The sequence below is a fragment of the Dasypus novemcinctus genome, chromosome 8, assembly GCF_030445035.2.
Source record: "Dasypus novemcinctus isolate mDasNov1 chromosome 8, mDasNov1.1.hap2, whole genome shotgun sequence".
In the NCBI taxonomy this organism is placed as follows: domain Eukaryota; kingdom Metazoa; phylum Chordata; class Mammalia; order Cingulata; family Dasypodidae; genus Dasypus; species Dasypus novemcinctus.
The window spans coordinates 78,338,140-78,356,335 of record NC_080680.1 but is presented as its reverse complement, the minus strand read 5'-3'; the positions used below and the strand labels follow the sequence as shown (position 1 = coordinate 78,356,335).

Genomic DNA, 18,196 nt, shown 5'->3' with positions numbered 1-18,196 from the left:
GTGAATTCCTTATTTTGTACACTTAACCAATTTTAAAATTACTATCACCTTTAAGAAAATTACTTGTAGTTTTGAATATTTCCTTTCCTTCAGACTACCTTTTGGGTGAGCTACAACGAGAGAGTACTGGTGACTAAAAATTGTCAGGAATTGGTATATATTTAGTTTAGATTGTAAAGAATAAGATTGAAATATATTTTTTCTTCATTTCCATACAGCTTTCTGAAACAAAGGTTTTTACTGCCTCATCTGTTCCAGCAGAAAATCATGTAATGCCTGGGCAAAGGTAATCTTTTTCCCACTTTTGCTTGTTAGTCAAACCATAATTGATTTTTTTGCCTCAGGAGAAGTGTTTTTTGGGTCCGTGGATCTCTTTCAAGATATTCCTTTTCTTGGATTTCTTTCTTTTTCCCCACCTTTTCCACCTAAGAGTTTATTTTACTACCAACTTATCCAGTCAGCTGACAGAGTTTCAGTCATTTCCAAATCAGTTATATTCATTGAAGAATTAAAAACAGCTACGTTGTTTGTGATTGGTTAGTACTTGTGACAGAGATTATTTTTACCTTATTTAATGGTTGCTCTTTTCAGTTTTGTAAAGAGATTGGTTTTTTGTTTGTTTTTTTCCCAGTGAACTTCCTACAAAATTCACATTTTATCTGGGCTCCACAAGTTTTTGTTTGTTTTTTTAGGAGGTAGATGTTTGAACCCATGACCTCATACATGGGAAGCAGGTGCTTAACCACTAAGCTACATTCACTCCCCAATGAGAATTAGTTTTGCCATGTTTGTTTGTTTTTAGGAGGTACTGGGGATCGAACTCAAGACCTCGTACATGGGAAGCAGGCATTCAACTACATCTGCTCCCCTTTACAAGGTTTAATCCACTAGTTTAGTGGCTTACAGAAGAGGAAAGAGCGACATTCTTAGAATGTGTACAGAAATGAAATGAAGTATTGGAGAACATTGTTTACATCCTAATACTCATAATAACTTGAGCAACCTTTGATTATGGTTTTAATGTGCAGTGGTCTAGAATGATGCAGAAAACCTTGATATACATGACACCTTAGAAATGAAGGCACTTTTGAACTTCAAGTTCATGCTAAATTAGGTGATGATAAGACTTCATTATAAGGAAATTAAGCTTAAAATTTTCTTAGAATATATTATTTTGTGAATTGCTCATTTTATCTTGTTAAATGCATATTATCTTCTCCAAGGTATTTAAGTCTTGCTGAATTTGATAGTTTTTCTTTTTTAAGATGTAAACTGGACTTTTTAGTCATGGTTCATTGTTTCTTTTTATTTTTCTGAAGACAGTGCCTTAGTATTTTCCATGAAATGAACTTGCTATGTTTTTTATATTAATACAGCTTTTGTGGGTGGAGCATTTGTAATAAAACTACCCTGGATCTGTACCTGGTGTGGGGTATCATAAGCTAGAACATTGCCTTCAGTTCCAAAACACTAGTTTGGGACTTTAATCTGGCTATTGGAAAATGAAAGTGACAGAGCATAAGGAGAGGAACCCAAGGATAAGAACTTTGCTCTGCCTCAATTGTGGGTTTTGAATTATTTGACTTCCCAGAATCTCCCTGTCTTGCTGATATGGAGAGCGTTTATGGTAGGAGAACTGATGGGAACTGGCCTCTGAAAGGGTTTATTAATACAGTGAATTACTCTGTTACATAAACCCATATATCTTATAGGCCATACTCTACTGTACTAGGTTAGTGAGGAGAAGAGTTGGTACAGGATGTTAGCAGTTCACTCACATGTCAGGTAGTAATAATCTGGAAGATCATTTCATCCTCATGCTTTGAGGTATTAGACTGTGCTTCTTCAAATGGAATATCTGCCTTTTGGTGGGCATCACAAGAGTTCTTGGTAACAGTGTTTGTTCATATATTGTATAATATTTCCTTAATTTTTAGGAGACAAAATGATATAGTTATAGAAACTTAAATATATTGTAGAGTAGAATATAAAACTTTCAGGGATATTTAAGGTACATATGAATCAGTTGTAGCTCTGATTCCCCAAGAATGTGCATTTACTTTTCTTTTGAAAAGTTTTTAAGAAGGACTGTTTCCAAATAATAAATGGGATAAAATGTCCTAAAAGAAATCAGCTGAACTTGAGGAAATTGTTACAAGTTTACTTAACTGCTCCAGGTTTTCAAATCAGTCATCACTATTTAATTTCTGTGGAAATTTCTCAGTTTACATCTTCATTTCCCTTCTCTGCAAAGTCCTGCTTCAGTCTCTGTGGCTTTGTATGCTTTTTTTGGTGATTGATGTCCTCTTCTTGGTTCCCAGTTTCCTAAGATTAAACTCCAGTTTCCAAAGGTTCTCCTTACTTAGATCATTTTTAGCATGAATTTACTTTATATTGATTCACTTCTCAGATTCATTTATTGGTAAGATTTGCTTTTTGATTGGTTCCTCATTTGCTTTTTGTCTGCTTAGCATTGATCTGGTATCCTTGCTCCAGAAGCCTGCTCCTCCCAGTCAAGTCTCAGAAGTCAACTCCTTTGAATCTTCCCAACAGCAGGGCTTTGGCCAAGCCCTTGTCTTCACAAATTCTCAACACAACATTCAGATGGCACCAGGAACTGGCAGTGCCACAGCTGTCAACTCCTACTCTCCTCAGAGTCTGGTAACTCACTTTTGTTTCTGTATGGGATTTTATAGAATGGACCCATGAGCAAATGCATTCTAGAGTATGGCACATGCCTTACAATTATTTTCTGAATATCATAATTCCTATGGTAGATCTCAGTCCAGAAAACAATGATGCAATAATTTCCAAGCACATAGCTGATGATTCCATGTGGATTTCAACTACTCTGAGTTTTCTGGACAAAGATCAAAATATTTCTCTATGGTTAGTTGAATTCTTTGCAGTCACGGTAACTCAATCAGATTGAAGTCATCCTTCTTATGAATTATTCTTTTTCTTGGATTTTGTTTCAAGGCCTTTCTCTAACCTTAAGATGTCAAAATTGTCATCTGCCATTATTGGCTTGCTTAAAAACATGCAAAAACTGTTCTTTCCAAGTCTGCCTAGGTGCTTATATTTTTCTGCATTTCATTTCTTTGTTATTTTATAAAATAAGGGTGCTATTTCTTAAAAGGCCTAACTACGACATCAAGACCTTTCTAGTTTGGATGTGGTTTGAAATGGTGTCATCCATTGCTGCCTGCATGACTCTGGTTTCCCATCAAAGTTAAACACCCATCAGAAAGAAATTTGGGAGCTATTAGTGAAGGATGTGAGGACAGACTGTCAGTAGTAGAACCTTAGAGACTAGTATGTAAAAGAATAGTTGCAGAATGGTAAACTGAATTACCCGCCCATCTGTAGGAGGTCAAGAGCTGGTAGGGGGGAGGTTGAAAGGACTATGAGCACAGGCTTTTTCAGTGTTCACTAGTGGTAATTATTTTGATTCTTTCTTAGCTGTGTTTACTTGCACTCCACGGTTCAGAAACAGAACTTTTAATGAATATGATATAATCTTTCTCCCCTAACTACTCAAATCGTTAGTTGTACCTTAATAAAATGGAAAGTTAAATATGGAAAATCTTTATTGCTATCTTTCTTACACTCTGCATGGTCACTTCCTGTTGCTGGCTTGGGAATGTGGCATTATTTACTGTCATTGGTGATTGAGCGTGAGATGGTGTCAGTGCTTGAAGTGGGACAGGCCAAGGCATGGTGCAAAACCCCTGGATTTTATTGAACCATCTATGTCCTTTCCTTCTCTGCCTTTCCATCTTCTGTTGGTGTAATGATGTAATATCCTAGCTGACTTGCTAGAATTTTGACCAAGCTAGTGAGATCATAGGTAGAACATGAACTTTACCTACGTAGAAAGTCATCTTCATTTCTGTTGCTTTACCTCTTAACGAACATCTTGAGAGCTGGAGTAAAATTGTTTAGTGTAGTACTAAAGTGGTGGTTCTCAGCTCTATAGTACTTTATAATCAATTGAGGCACTTTAATAAATAGCAGTAGTAATAATAAAATAATGCCAGGGTCTACACAAGACCAAATAAATTAGAATCTTTAGGATTTGAACATTTGTACTTAGTTGTATATGTACATGTATGCACCAATACACAAATTTTTAAAGGTCTCTACATTGATTCAAATCAGAAGCTGGGATTGAGAAGCCCTATGCTAAATGTTACCTGAGACAAGACTATATAGATACTGACTTAATGATTTCATTATAAAGCACAAAGAAAGTCGATTTGGTGAAATGCTTCTGATGCAGGCAGGCATTATGTAGGAAACAAGAGGAAGAAGATAAGCATGATCTGGGAAGCTTTCATTGAATGGGTGGACTTGAAATGGATTGGTGGCAACCTAGGAGGTAGTGCGAAACACAAACACAGGATATGGAGGAGTGGTGAGTAATGTTAGCATAACTGCTCTAATAGGAACAGACAGATTCAGTAATTGACCAGCCACAACTGCCCAAGAACCTACAATTTTGCCCATACTAGAGAGTTTTGGATTTCCATATAGCAACTGGAATATTCCATGGCTTTGAATATTGAATGGAAATAATTATTCTCAATGTTCTAGATCTTGTCTCTTGAAGGAATACAAAACTTTTCTGTAGATGGTTTTGAGATATTATTTTTGATAAAGAAATTATATTTCAGAAATAGAAAGATCTTGATATGTAAAAATGCAGTTGATCAGCTATTGTGTTCTCTTAGCATGGGCTTTCATTCTCCTTAGATCCTGATACCTGACCAGGCAGAATAGCTGGAGGAAAGCATAACTTCATCTTTTGTATACTTACTTATCGAGTATCGTTAGTATTCTTAGTCTGGTAAACAACTTGACATAAACACAATAGTGCCCAAGGTGTATCTCTGCTTTACCTCAAACATCTGTGTATTTCATTTTCTGCTTTTGGAATATCAGCTGCCTAATTAAGTAAGTGTTGTGATCTGCATTTGATCTTGTAGGGTGACCTCTCATAGTTGATTTCTTCTGTGACTATCCTAATCATTAAGAATGATTACTGTGGTTCACAGATTAAAGAAATATTATGTTTTTAGTTTGTCAACACGTCTTTGTCATTTAATTCATGCTATGACTATTTTTTAAAGTGGTATCTTGTGGACTTGAAATATTACTTTTTTTTCTTTTTAAATCAATTTCTTCAAACCCATGGTCAAATATTTCCCCTTCCTTTTAACCTCTTAAATCAGAATTAGGAGGGATTGTTGAATTTATTCAGTCCTTGTTTCATCATATCATTTTTATGTATTTTCTCAGATGAGTCTTCCTAGTAGAGATATTCTAGGTTATAGGTTTTTAAATACTTCTGAAAATATTTGGAATGTTTTAAAGCCCAGGGTGAAATTCTGTTTTGCTGAGGGTTTATGCTTTCTTTCCCTTTAAAGTCATCCGTCCTTGGTTCAGGATTCGGAGAGCTAGCACCTTCAAAAATGGCAAACGTTAGCAGTTCCCAGATTTTGGACCAGTTGAAAGCTCCAAGTTTGGGCCAGTTTACCACCACCCAGAGTTCCCAGCAGAGTAGTACGAGTCCTCCCACAACCACTTCTTCTTGGGACCTCAAGCCCTCAACATCTCAACCCTCAGTCCTCACTCAGTTTGGTAAGTATACATTTCCTGTGCTGATTTGTCTTTATCAAGAATATGCTAAATATTAGCAGACCTTGTTGACTTGTGACCATTAATGTGGAATTTGTCCATGGATATTTCCTTCTTTTTTTTTTTTAAGATTTATTTGTTTATTTATTTCTCCCCCCTCTCTCCGTTATCTGCTTTCTGTGTCCATTTGCTGTGTGTTCTTCTGTGTCTGCTTGTATTCTCATTAGGCAGCCCCAGGAACCAATCCTGGGACCTTACCGAGTGGGAGAAAAGTGATCATTCTCTTGCACCCCCTCAGCTCCCTGGTCTACTGTGTCTCTTATTGTCTCTCCTGTGTGTCTCTTTTTGTTGTGTCATCTTGCTACATCAGCATGGGGCAGCATTCCTGCATGGGGCAGCACTCTGTGTGGGCCAGCTTGCCTTCACCAGGAGGCCCTGGGTATCGAACCCTGGACCTCCTATATGGTAGATGGGAGCCCAGTTGCTTGAGCCACATTTGCTTCCCAGTACTTCTTTTTAATAGAACTTTTGCACAGTTTCTGAATTAAATCAGTCAACTTTGTATTGTACAGATAATTACATTTATTTATTATTGATACATATCTTGAGATGTGCAAAATCATGATAGAAGTATTCAGATATACACAAATAGCACTTTGAATAAATGCATAGACATAATTTTCTGAGCTCTATTAGAATAGGATGGTGGCAGAAGGTGGAGTATGGACAACTTTATTTTATTTTTTAAAGGAGGTACCAGGGAGTAAACGCGGGAAGCAGATGCTTAACCACTGAGTTACATCTGCTCCCCTGGACAACTTTTTAACCCACACCCTCTGCATTGCTCTTTTATTGTTAATATTTGTACATACCCACCATGATTTGGTTGAGCTTTACTTTTTGTGCTTTGTATTATAAAGACACCACTATACTCCATAGAAATTGTGGCATTAAGTCACCATTTCCCAACATACACATGCCACACCGTATTAGGAATATCAGTGGGTTACTTTAACAATAGGGCTGGCTGTCTGGGCTGGTTTATGCATAGGGCATATTGAGAGTAGAGGAGAGGGAAGTGCATTCCTCTGCTCATTAAAACGACTTTTTGGGGAGTACCAAAATTCCAGGCTACTGGAAGAAAAATAGGCATTCAGCATAAATCCTAACCTTTATACAAACGTTCTAGGTCCAGTGAGCCACTCTTGTCAGTTAGAAAGTAGAAGAACTCCTAAAATACATGTCACCCAAAAGGTCCAAAAGCAGGCTTTTCTAAGAAAGGTAGCAGTCTCTAGCCTGCTTTGTTAGCTTTTTTTCCTGCACACTTAGTAATACCAGTGTTTACATTTGAGCATACTGTTCCTATATTCTTTATAAAGTTCCTTTGGTACATACCTTTAATATCAAATCTACCAATAGATTCCTGTCCCATGGAAATATCCTAAAATGAAGGCTTGGTAATCCACAGCCCTCCAACAGATTTGCTATCTGTTTTTGTAAAGAAAGTTTATTGAAATGTAGTCATAAACATTCATTTACATAATGTCTTATGGCTACTTTTACGCTAGAAAGAGTTGAATAATTGTGATAGCCTTTAAAGTTTAAAATATTTACTATCAAGCCCTTTTCAGTAAGAGATTGCCAACATCTATACTGTATAAAAAGTTTTCAGTGGTGAAAAGATGGTTTTATTCAATAATTGATGATTGCAATTGGTTGACTATCTGGAAAATGAAGTTGGATCTCTAACTCCTGCTCCACACTAAAGTGTCAAATGGGACAAATATTTAAACATAAATCCACACCTCTCAGAATGGCCACTGTTAAAAAGACAGAACTACAAGAGTTGGAGAGGATGTGGAGAGATAGGAACACTTCTTCACTGTTGGTGGGAATGCAGAATGGAACAGCCACTGTGGAGGACTATTTGGCAGTTCCTAAAGAAGTTGAATATAGACTTGGCACGTGACCCTGCAATACCACTGCTGGGTATATACCCAGAAAAACTGAGAGCAGTGACACGAACGGACATCTGCACACTGAGGTTCATAGCAACATTATTCACGATTGCCAAAAGTTGGAAACAACCCAGGTGTCCATCAACAGATGAATGGATAAACAAACTGTGTTGTATTCACATGTTGGAATATTATGCAGCTGTAAGAAGAAATAAAGTTGTAAAACATATGACAACATGGATGAACCTGGAGGACATTATGTTGAGCAAAGCAAGCCGACCTAAAAGGACAAATACTGTATGATTGTGTTACTGTGAACCAAATACTGTATTTTATTATTATTTTTAAAAAATGTAACCAATACACTTATATGAGAAATGTATGTTTTTGTTCAATTATGTTTTCTTTTTAGTTTTCAATTGTTTATATTTTCAATTATTAAATGTACAAAATAAAGAAAAAAAGACATGAATCATTAATCCAGACCATAGTAGAAAAAAAAGTGGGAGGATTTTTATATAATCTGTGTAAGGTGGATCTTTTTAAGTATAACAGAAAACACCTTAACCAAATTTGAAAGACAGATAAAGTGTGAGAAGAATATTTGAAAATCATATTACTGACAAAGAACTAATTTCCTTATTATAAAAAAGGAATAACTAAAAATTAAAACTTCATCTAGATACTGACCTTTCACAAAAATTAACTCAAGATTTATCATAGAACTAAATTTAAAAAGCAAAACTATGTAATTCTTGTAGAAGATAAAGTAGGAGAAAATCTAGACCTTAGGTTTAGCAATGATTTTTTAGGTACAACATCAAAAGCATGGTGCATGAAAGAAAAAATTGATGAGTTGGACTTCTGCAAAAAATACTATTAAGAATGAAAAGACAAGCCACAGACCAGGAGAAAATACTTCCAAAGCACATACCTGATAAAAAGACTTATGTCCAAAATGTCTAAAAACTAGACAAGAAAATAACCCAATTACAAAGAGGGCCAAAGATTTGAACAGACACCTCACTAGAGAAGATATAAAGATGGTAAATATGCCTGTGAAAAGATGCCAAACATCATGTGTCATTAGGGGATTGCAAAATAAGACAACAATGGGATGTACTACTGTACACCTATTAGAATCGCTGAAATCCAGAACACTGACTATGCCAAATACTAGCAGAGATGAAGAACAACAGGAACATTCACTCATTGCTGGTGGAATGCAGGATGTTACAGCTGCTTTGGAAGACAGCATGTGTTTAACATACAATCAAGGAAGCATGTTCCTAGGTAATTTGTCAAAACTCAGAACCGTATAACACACAAACCCTAATGTAAACTTTGGACTTTAGTTAATAATTATGTATCATTACTGGTTCATTAATTATAACAAATGTTCCACATTAATGCAAGATATTACTAACAGGAGAAATTATGGTAGAGGTATATAGGTACTCTTGCCTTTTCTCTTTTTAAACCAATTTTATTGGTACGTATTAATAGAACATACAGTTCATCCAGTCGATGGTGTTTGGTATAATCACATTGTTGTGCACTTATTACGTCAATCATTATTAGAGCATTTTCAGTATTTCAATAATAGTAATAAAAAACAGACAAATAAGTAAAACAAGAAAATTCTTCACCTCTCATTCATATACCATAGTTTGTCCAAAGTGTATAATCAATGTCTTTTAGTATAATCACAATGTTGCATATTCATCACTACAAGTTTTAGAACCATTTCATTACTTCCCCCCAAAAAAGAAAGAAAATCTCCGCATCCCTTAGCTTGCCTTCCCCAGCTTTACATTAACACTAATTTTATCTTTATAAATTGATTTATATTTACATTTTATATAAATGGAATCATACAGTATGTTACACACAATATTTAGTTCATGGTAGCACAGTCATACAGTATTTGTCCTTTTGTGTCTGGCTTTGCTTCACTCAACATAATGTCCTCCAGGTTCATCCATGTTATCATATGCTTTATGACTTCATTTTTTCTTACAGCTGCATAATATTCCATCGTGTGAATATACCACAGTTTATCCATTCATTGGTTGATGGACACCTGGGTTGTTTTCATCTTCTGGTAATCGTGAATAATGCTGCTATGAACATCCGTGTGCAGGTGTCCATTCGTGTCACTGCTCTCAGTTTTTCCGGGTATATGCCCAGTAGTGGTATTGCAGGGTCACGTGGCAAGTCTATATTTACCTTCTTTAGGAACTGCCAAACAGTCCTCCACAGTGGCTGTACTATTCAACATTCCCACCAATAGTAAATAAGTATTCCTATCTCTCCTTTTAATAATAGGAGAAATTAAGGGAGAGGTATATGGGAACTCTTTACTTTCCGGAGTTTTTCCGATAACCTAAAGTGCTCTAAAAAATATGGTCTATTATTTAAAAAAAAAAAAAAAAAAAAAAGCACAGTAACCAAATCGAGAAATGTTCAAAGATGTACAGCAGTGTTTATAGTGAGGAAATTCTTGCTTAAGTGTATGAAATGATGCTTAACTACATCATTTTAATTAACATTTCCTTTATACCATTTTTTATTAGACTGGGAAAGATAAAAGTTTGACATTGGAATGCATCAAAAAGGATGTGTTGTATCAATGGGTAGCAATTTTGAAGTGTTTGTCAAAATTTAAAATGTTTACCCTATGAACCACCAACTCTATTTTAGGAATTGATATTGCAGGTATACTTGAATGGAGCAAAATATCTTACATACAGATATATTCATTGCATCATTATTTTTAATAGCAAAAGATTAGAAATCTGAAGTCCTGTTCATATAATACTGGTGTGCTGGAAGTTGAAAACAATACTTTTGTACACTGCATTACTATGTAGCCTTAAAAATGAATGCAGTGACTCTTCCCACATTGGTGTGGATCCTTAGTTTCTGAAAATTAAATATTTTGTGAGAAAAGCAAGGTATATTTTAGAATGTAGGTATGTATGAGAGAAATTGGCTCTAAAGTAAAAAAATAAGTATATGCACATTGACAGAGTACTTCTGAAGGTACTCAAGAAACTGGGTACAGTGTTTGTATCCAACTGAATACTGAATGCATCTAGGGCAGTAGTGGAAAGAAGATTTATATTCATCATACACATTCTTGTACCTTTTGAATTTCCTATATAGGAAATTAGGTACAAATACTTTGTACGCTATACCAGGTATCATATATATCTATCAGATGCTTATGGGATTCTGCTAGAATATGGTTGTGAGAAACTGGTGGTGACTGTAACCCTTCATGATCTGTGAAGATGGAAGAGATAGCCATAAACCTGTGTTCCTAATTGATCTTATCTTTTATCCCTTTTTTTTTTTTTTTTTTACGTATTTCATAGACTTTAAATCTCAGCCTGAGCCATCCCCAGTTCTAAGCCAGTTGAGCCAGCGGCAGCAGCACCAGACTCAGGCAGCCACTGTTCCTCCCCCTGGGTTGGAGTCCTTTCCTTCCCAGGTAAAACTCCAAGAATCAAAACCCGGAGACAGTACCTCCACTGTGAATAAACTTTTGCAGCTTCCCAGCATGGCTGTTGAAAACGTGTCTGTGTCTGCACACCAACCACAGCCCAAACACATCAAGCTCTCTAAGCGGCGGATACCTCCAGCTTCTAAGGTGGGCATTTCGCCTTGAAGTCACAGTCCTGCAGATAGATTTATTTTTTCCTTCATTTATTTAACTCCCCTCCTCCTTGTGGTTTTGTGTTCGCTGTCTGCTGTCAGCTCTCCACAGTGGTGTGGGCCAGCTTGCCTTCACCAGCATGCCCCAGGAATCAAACCCGGGGCCTCCCATATGGTAGATGGGAGCTGCATCACCTGAGCCACTTCTGCCTCCAGATAGATTTATTTTAACGTCTAGCTCAAGGAATGGTTTATTAAGTCCCAGAAATTGGGATGCGGTATTTTCCAAGCACATAGCTTACTGGTATATGAGGACACCATTTCTGAGTGACTGGGCTAATGTTGGAGAGAATGGGAATGCGCTGAGAACTGGAGGCTCTTAATTCAAACATGAGCATCAGCTAAGAGCATCTGCTGCTCTTGTGTTTTCAGCTGTTTCCTGTAGTTGGAAGGTAGATAGCAGTTCTGTTATGCACAGAATGTGGTTCCTTGACCAGGTAATGCTTTCAGCAATGGTATGTACTGAAACTAGAGTAGTGTGCACAAATAGAGCCGTCCACTGGGTGCCCTCTCTCCTCTCCTGCCCACCTATCCTCCACGTTCTCCCCAGTCTGTTTTAAGAAGCACCTGGTGACATACACCATCTGCCTGTTAACTTTTAATTTTCTTTATTCATTTCCCTTTTCTGACCTTTTAAGAATCCTGTTGCTTTTTCCTTCCTTTCTGCCTCCCCCTTCTTGTCACTCAGACCTGCTAGTAGTAGTGCTGACGGTGCCTTCAGGAACTCAGTAGCTTCTTAGTCTCTGTCACAGACCTTGGGGACTTGGAATTCCTGACCTATTTTTGTCATGACAGTTTTGATTTTTTCTTTTAAATTTATTGAAATATATCATTCATACCTGAGCATATAATACATAAAAAAATAAGTTTAAAGTAAAAGTTGTGAACCTAACAAACTTGCATAACATCATATACGGCTCCCATATATCACCCCACTGCCAACACCTTGCATTGTTGTGAAACATTTGTTACAAATTATGAAAGAATATCATTAAGACATTGCTGCTAACTATAATCCATACCTTTTAGTGTATTTTTCCCCCAACCCACCCTATTATATTATTTTTAAGATATATTTTTATTATAGAAGTTGTGACCTTACAAAACCATCATGCACATGTTTAGAATTCCCTTTACCAATACTATGGTAGAACGTTTGTTACAGATTAAGAAATAATATCATCAGACTTTTACCATCAACCATGGTCCATAGCATACATTTACCACACTTTTTCCATACCCCCCATTATCAGCACAGTACATCTTTGGCATTAATGCAAAAATATTACAGTATTGTTGTTAACCATAGTCCATTGGTCACAACATTTGTATTTTTTTCATGCTTCTCCACATTCCCACCACCCAGAAATAATGACATACATCTGCTCTAGCAGTGTGGTGGCTTTGCTTTCAGATCCCAGCATCTGCAGTGGAAATGCCTGGCTCAGCAGATGTCACAGGATTAAACGTTCAGTTTGGTGCCCTGGAATTTGGATCAGAACCTTCTCTATCGGAATTTGGATCAGCTCCAACCAGCGAAAATAGTAAACAGATTCCCATTAGCTTGTATTCAAAATCTCTAAGGTACACAACTTTCCACTTCTCAGGTTTTGACTGAATTAAGTCCTTTGTTTACAAAGAAAAATAAAATGGATCCTAAGAAATTGCCTAGTGGAGACAGTATATCCAATGGTAATGGGTTTGTGCCATCACTATCTAATACCAGAACTTTTCCATCAATCCAGAAAGAAACCTTTATCTGTTAGCCTTCAATTCCAATTTCCCTTTCTCCCATCTCCTAGCCACTAATCTACATCTGTCTCTGGATTTGCCTATTCTGAACATTTCATATAAATAGAATCCTCCATTATGTGGCTTTTTATGCCTGCCTTCTTTTACTTAGCATTATGTTTTAAGGTTCAACTGCTGTAGCATGTATCAGTCAGCATGTTATTGCCTTTTTATGGCTGAATAATATTTCATTGGGTGTACCCTATTTTGTTTACCCATTTACCAGTTAATGGACATTTTGGATTGTTTCCACTTTTGGGCTAGGCTATTATGAATCATGCGGCTGTGAACATTCTAGTACAAATTTTTGTCTGAACGTATGTTTGCTGTTCTCTTGGGTATATACCTATGAGTAGAATTGCTGTGTCAAATAGTAACTTTATATTTTACTGTTTGAGGAATTGCCAAACTTTTCCATAGTGCCTATACCATTTTATGTTCCCACCAGCTGTGGGTGAGACTTCTATTATCTATACTTGTTATTTTCTTTCAGTGGAATATTTTATTAATAGAGATCTCACATTTGCGCTTTTACTTAATTATCTAATTTTCTCACTTTCCAGAGAAACAAAAACCTAGTATTTGTTTAGGTTTCCTTTCTAACACACTCAGATTGCTTTAGGATTCTTTGTTTCCGTGTCTGTCATAGTAGGTAGGTGTAATTTGGGGAGATGGGGTGGATTGTTTGGAACATCATTTGCATCCCTTAAGGCAATGAAAGAATGTAATAGAGTAGATTTGTAGTTATGGACATGTTTATTTAGAATATGACAATAAAGTGATGAACTAATTCTCTTTTATCAAGCTACGTTAACTGACAGGAATGTACCAAGATGTATAAATACCTTTTGCATTTTTAGTGATCCTTTGAATACCTCTTTACCGATGACCAGTGCAGTACAGGATTCCACCTATACAACTTCTGTCGTTACCTCTTCCAGTCTGACCAGCTCATCCTTGAGCTCCTCTAGTCCAGTAACAACGTCTTCCTCCTATGACCAGAGTTCTGTGCATAACAGGATCGCATACCAAAGCTCCGTGAGTCCATCAGAGCCAGCTCCGGGAACTGTCACGGTAAGTGGTGTTCAGGTTTCCTCTCTTAAAAGAATTCTGTTTTGTAACACAGTGTGTGGATTTTCCTTGTAGAAATTGGCTAACCTTTTGAGTAGAATCCTTGTAGTTTGTTGAGTTTCCTTGTTCACTTTGGTTATAGTGGATATCTCATTTGAAATCTGCTTTTTTAGCACTCATGCCAACGAGTGTGTGAATATATCTACAAACACACACACTTTATGGAGAAAACCAAGGAGCGGTTGTAGCTCAGTGGTTGAGTGCCTGCCTCCCATGTACAAGGTCCTGGGTTCAATCTCCGGTAACTTTCCCCGCCCCCCCTCCCGCCATGGGAAAACCAAGACTCTGTGTAAATAAGAATTTTAGCTCTCATGCTATGTAGTCCTGCACTGTCTGACTATGCCCACCTCTCTGAATGCTTCTTGCACCACTTTCTGCCTTACTCCTTTTCCTCAGCTGCTTATGCTCCCCATCGTTAGCTAATCCCCATCAACCTAATTAAAATTAGGTTTTTCCTTACCCAGCTTTTGTTAATAATACTGGACTGTGGTTAAAGAAATCCAGTGTCTTATTACATTTTTTAAGTCCTGCCTTAGGATTTTTTAAGTCCTTATAAAGGATTGCTAGCTGCATATCTCTTTGTCATTGCCATTCAGCCAATTTTCTATGCCATTCTGCTTTCCTGCTAAGGTTACACAGGAGTTTGTTTTCAGACAAGGTGTTCAGTCCTTGTGTTCTGTGATACTGATAGAATGGCTTGTCGTGTGCTGAGTTTTGGCCTTTTTCACGTGCTCTATCTCTGAACTAGAGGTGTATAAATACCTCCTGAGAATCTTAAAACCTAAAATATATACAAAAGAAAATGTGTCCAAATTTTTGCTAGGACAAATCAACTGTCTTTATGATTGTTGTGTTACGAAGAAAAACAGAAGTTTTAACTCACCCTTGTAATACTTAAATATCTTTGCCTTGCAGGAAATTAAAATATTATAGGTAAGCCTATTGTCCCCACTGCACCACACCACTGTGAACAGTTTGGAGACTATCCTTCTACCCTTGAGTCCTTTGTCCACATTTCTTATGAGAGTAAAATCAGTGAGCACATGAAAGAATTTTCTGGGGTGATGGTAATGCTCTATATCTAAGTGTGATTTGTTTTATGTGAGGGTGTGTGCTTGTTAAAATTCATTAAGCAGTACTCTTTAAGATTTGTGTATTTCATTGTGTGTAAGTTTTACTTTAAAAAAAGCATGATAAATATTGAACTCTAATTAATGATCTGAATTCTGAAATATACTAATGTACTTTAAAATCTAACAGAAGAGAGATCGAGAGATGGGTAGATTAGATGGATCCATAGGTACAAAGCAAATATAGCAAAATGTTAATTATAGAATCTAGTTGATAGGGTATGAGTGTTCATTGTGAAATGCTTTAGACTTATCTGTATGTTTGAAAATTTTCTCAAATATTGTGGGGAAAGTCACTGTATTTGCAATTCTGCATTCCTTTTGTCACTTTAAATTATTTTTTAAATATAATGTGCATCTTGAAATTTCAGTTCAACAACTCTTATGTTGTGTTTAAACCTTCTAAAGTAATCTAGAAAAAAATAACTCTTTAATGCCTTGGCTTTTGTGAGGTTAATTTTCATGAATGGTACTGGTGATCAATAATCCTTTGAGTAAAATCCAAACTTTTGCCCCCACCAGGACCCTTCCTACATGAGCAAACTTAAACACACATATGCAGTACCTTACCTTTATGCAGTCCATGTTCAGACTAGTGCAGATATGCTTGCAATTTAGGAAAAGGCCTTCCTGGTGCCAAGGAAACAGATATGTTGTGATCATTCTATAAAATATGCTTGCATGCTCTTGATCCTTCAAATTCAAAAAAAATATAATAACAGAAAAAAGCAGCTCAAGTTATGGAAGCATTATTCCTTAAAAACTCTAACAGGCACTTTTATCTCATCTAATTCCAATTACTACTCAATTGTTTCTATAGTGTTCAGAAAGATACACAGACGGAAACACATTAAATGACATGGTTTCAATCTCCTTATTAATGAAAAAAAGAAGAGGAAAAAATGCTTAATAATACTCATACATCATAAAACGAAACCCCATTTTCTTTGTTTTTGACCTAGTATTAATAATTGTATCAACTTTGCTTTAAATACAAAAAGATCACAAAGTTGTTGTTAACAATAGTCTATAAATTACATTAGTTTTTTTCAATGTATATTTACAAATAATTTTCCTCTGTATCACCAGATTCTTAACACCTTGTCGTTAGAACATTCCTGTGTTTATATTAATAACCACCATGCGCATCGACTGCAAAAATCTTTATTACACATTCCTTGTACTATCATATCCGCCAGCTGTCCTCCAAGTAACCATCTCCCTAGACTACTCGTTTCAGCCACAGGCACATCTGCAAATTTTAGAACAAAATTTTAGTCTTTTTAGGAGCTGTTTGACAGATAAAAACTAGTTATGCTTTATGGCATGAAAGATGGGTACTAAACCAAGGAAAATCATATAAAGTATGCAGATCTCAAGGGTAGGGGCTGTTTGTTTTGTTTTAATTTTTATTCTGGTAATTTATATACAACATAAAATTTCCCATTTTAACCACTTTAATGTATACATTAACTGAGTGGTATTAATTACACTCACAGTGTTGGACTGCTATCACCACCATCCATCCATTACCACAACTTTTAAGGACTTCTCCATGTAACATTTCTTATATAATCAGAACTTTGTAAACGCTTGTACATACAACCTTGTAATATGGAGACCCAGATAGATTAAGGACCAAGCTCCCCACACCCACAGCTTCTGGCCCAGTCTAGTCTCCTTCATTGTAGTCTTTTCCTTGCCTTTGGCCCGTTTCGTATTCCACAGGCTTTGGACCTCATGTCAGGTAGTTGAGTTTTAGGGAGTACGACTGTTGCCACTTGCCTGCTGAGGGACCTGACTAACATGACCAAGAAATAGCCAGTGGGCTCATTATCAAACTATCCACCTTACAACATGATTTGCCTTCGAATCATTGTGGAGAGTCCTTTTCACTTTTGCTATTTAGTTCTAACCAGTAACTTTTGCTGTAACTCTGCAGGTGACTTTTTAAAAAAATTCCCAACCCTCCCTTTCGGCTTTTTGCTTGCTGTCTATTCTCTGTCCATTCACTACGCCGCCTTCTGTGGTTTTTTTTTTTTTCCCTTGTCTCCCTCTTTGTTGCGTCACCATATGGGAGGCCCCAGGATGCCAACCTAGGGCCTCCCATATGGTAGACGGGAGCCCAACTGATTGAGTCACAGCCGCTTCCATGCATGTGACTTTTTAAATTGAGATTTTTGCTTGTATATTCTCAACTGTTTGCTAGATAATTCTATCTAGATGTTCCTTTCTCCAAGTTTCTCTCTTATTGGTGACTAGGTCATGGGGACCTTATCTTTTAACCCTCCCTTCTTTCACCATCTTGTTTTAGGCATGCAGGTTAGCCTTGCTCTTTTAAAAAAATTTTTTTGAGGTACTGGGGATTGAACCTGGGACCTGGTACTTGTGATGTGCACACTCAACCACTGAGCTCCACCTGCTCCACTAGCCTTGCTCTTATATTATACTGTCCTTCACACAGTTGCATCATCTCTTTCGTTTGAGTTTTGAAGTATACAGTCACAGTTATAAGAGTGAGACAGTTCAGTAGAGGCTTGATTTGGACAATAGCCATCTCCTGCCCCACAGACCACTCCCCACCACAAACCCTTTTGCTGCCCTGGTGACCTTTTTTTTACTTAGCCAATTTTCTTATTTCCTTCCATGTTGTTTGGTAACATGCTGCTTTTTTTATTATTCCTTGATTTTTTGCATTCCCCTCCAGAATCTGCCATCTCTTGGAACTCAGCTTTGAGCAAGCAGGCATAGAGCTTGTCTCTTTCCAGGCCTCCAAATCAGTCTTAGCTGTTCTGCTGTCTTCCCAAGTTCAGTTGTAAGCTGTCA

General features: G+C 36.8%; 1 protein-coding gene and 1 non-coding gene across 7 annotated transcripts in view; both read left to right on the top strand.

Annotated features, from left to right (window-relative positions):
• UBAP2 (ubiquitin associated protein 2) overlaps nt 1–18,196 on the top strand; it is a 151,862-nt gene that overhangs the window by 116,196 nt on the left and 17,470 nt on the right. For 3 of the 6 annotated variants that reach the window (XM_071216820.1, XM_058301990.1, XM_058301995.2), the window contains 6 exons: nt 219–286; nt 2,472–2,661; nt 5,430–5,643; nt 10,979–11,253; nt 12,733–12,902; nt 13,970–14,183. In XM_071216820.1, the coding sequence (XP_071072921.1) occupies nt 219–286; nt 2,472–2,661; nt 5,430–5,643; nt 10,979–11,253; nt 12,733–12,902; nt 13,970–14,183 (1,131 nt within the window). The remainder of the gene's footprint in view (nt 1–218; nt 287–2,471; nt 2,662–5,429; nt 5,644–10,978; nt 11,254–12,732; nt 12,903–13,969; nt 14,184–18,196) is intronic. The other 3 variants (XM_058301993.1, XM_071216821.1, XM_058301994.2) reach the window with 1 other exon arrangement.
• On the top strand, nt 2,784–2,866 carry LOC111758743 (small nucleolar RNA SNORD121A). The gene has a single exon (XR_002792912.2). It is a non-coding gene; the product is annotated as a small nucleolar RNA SNORD121A (small nucleolar RNA).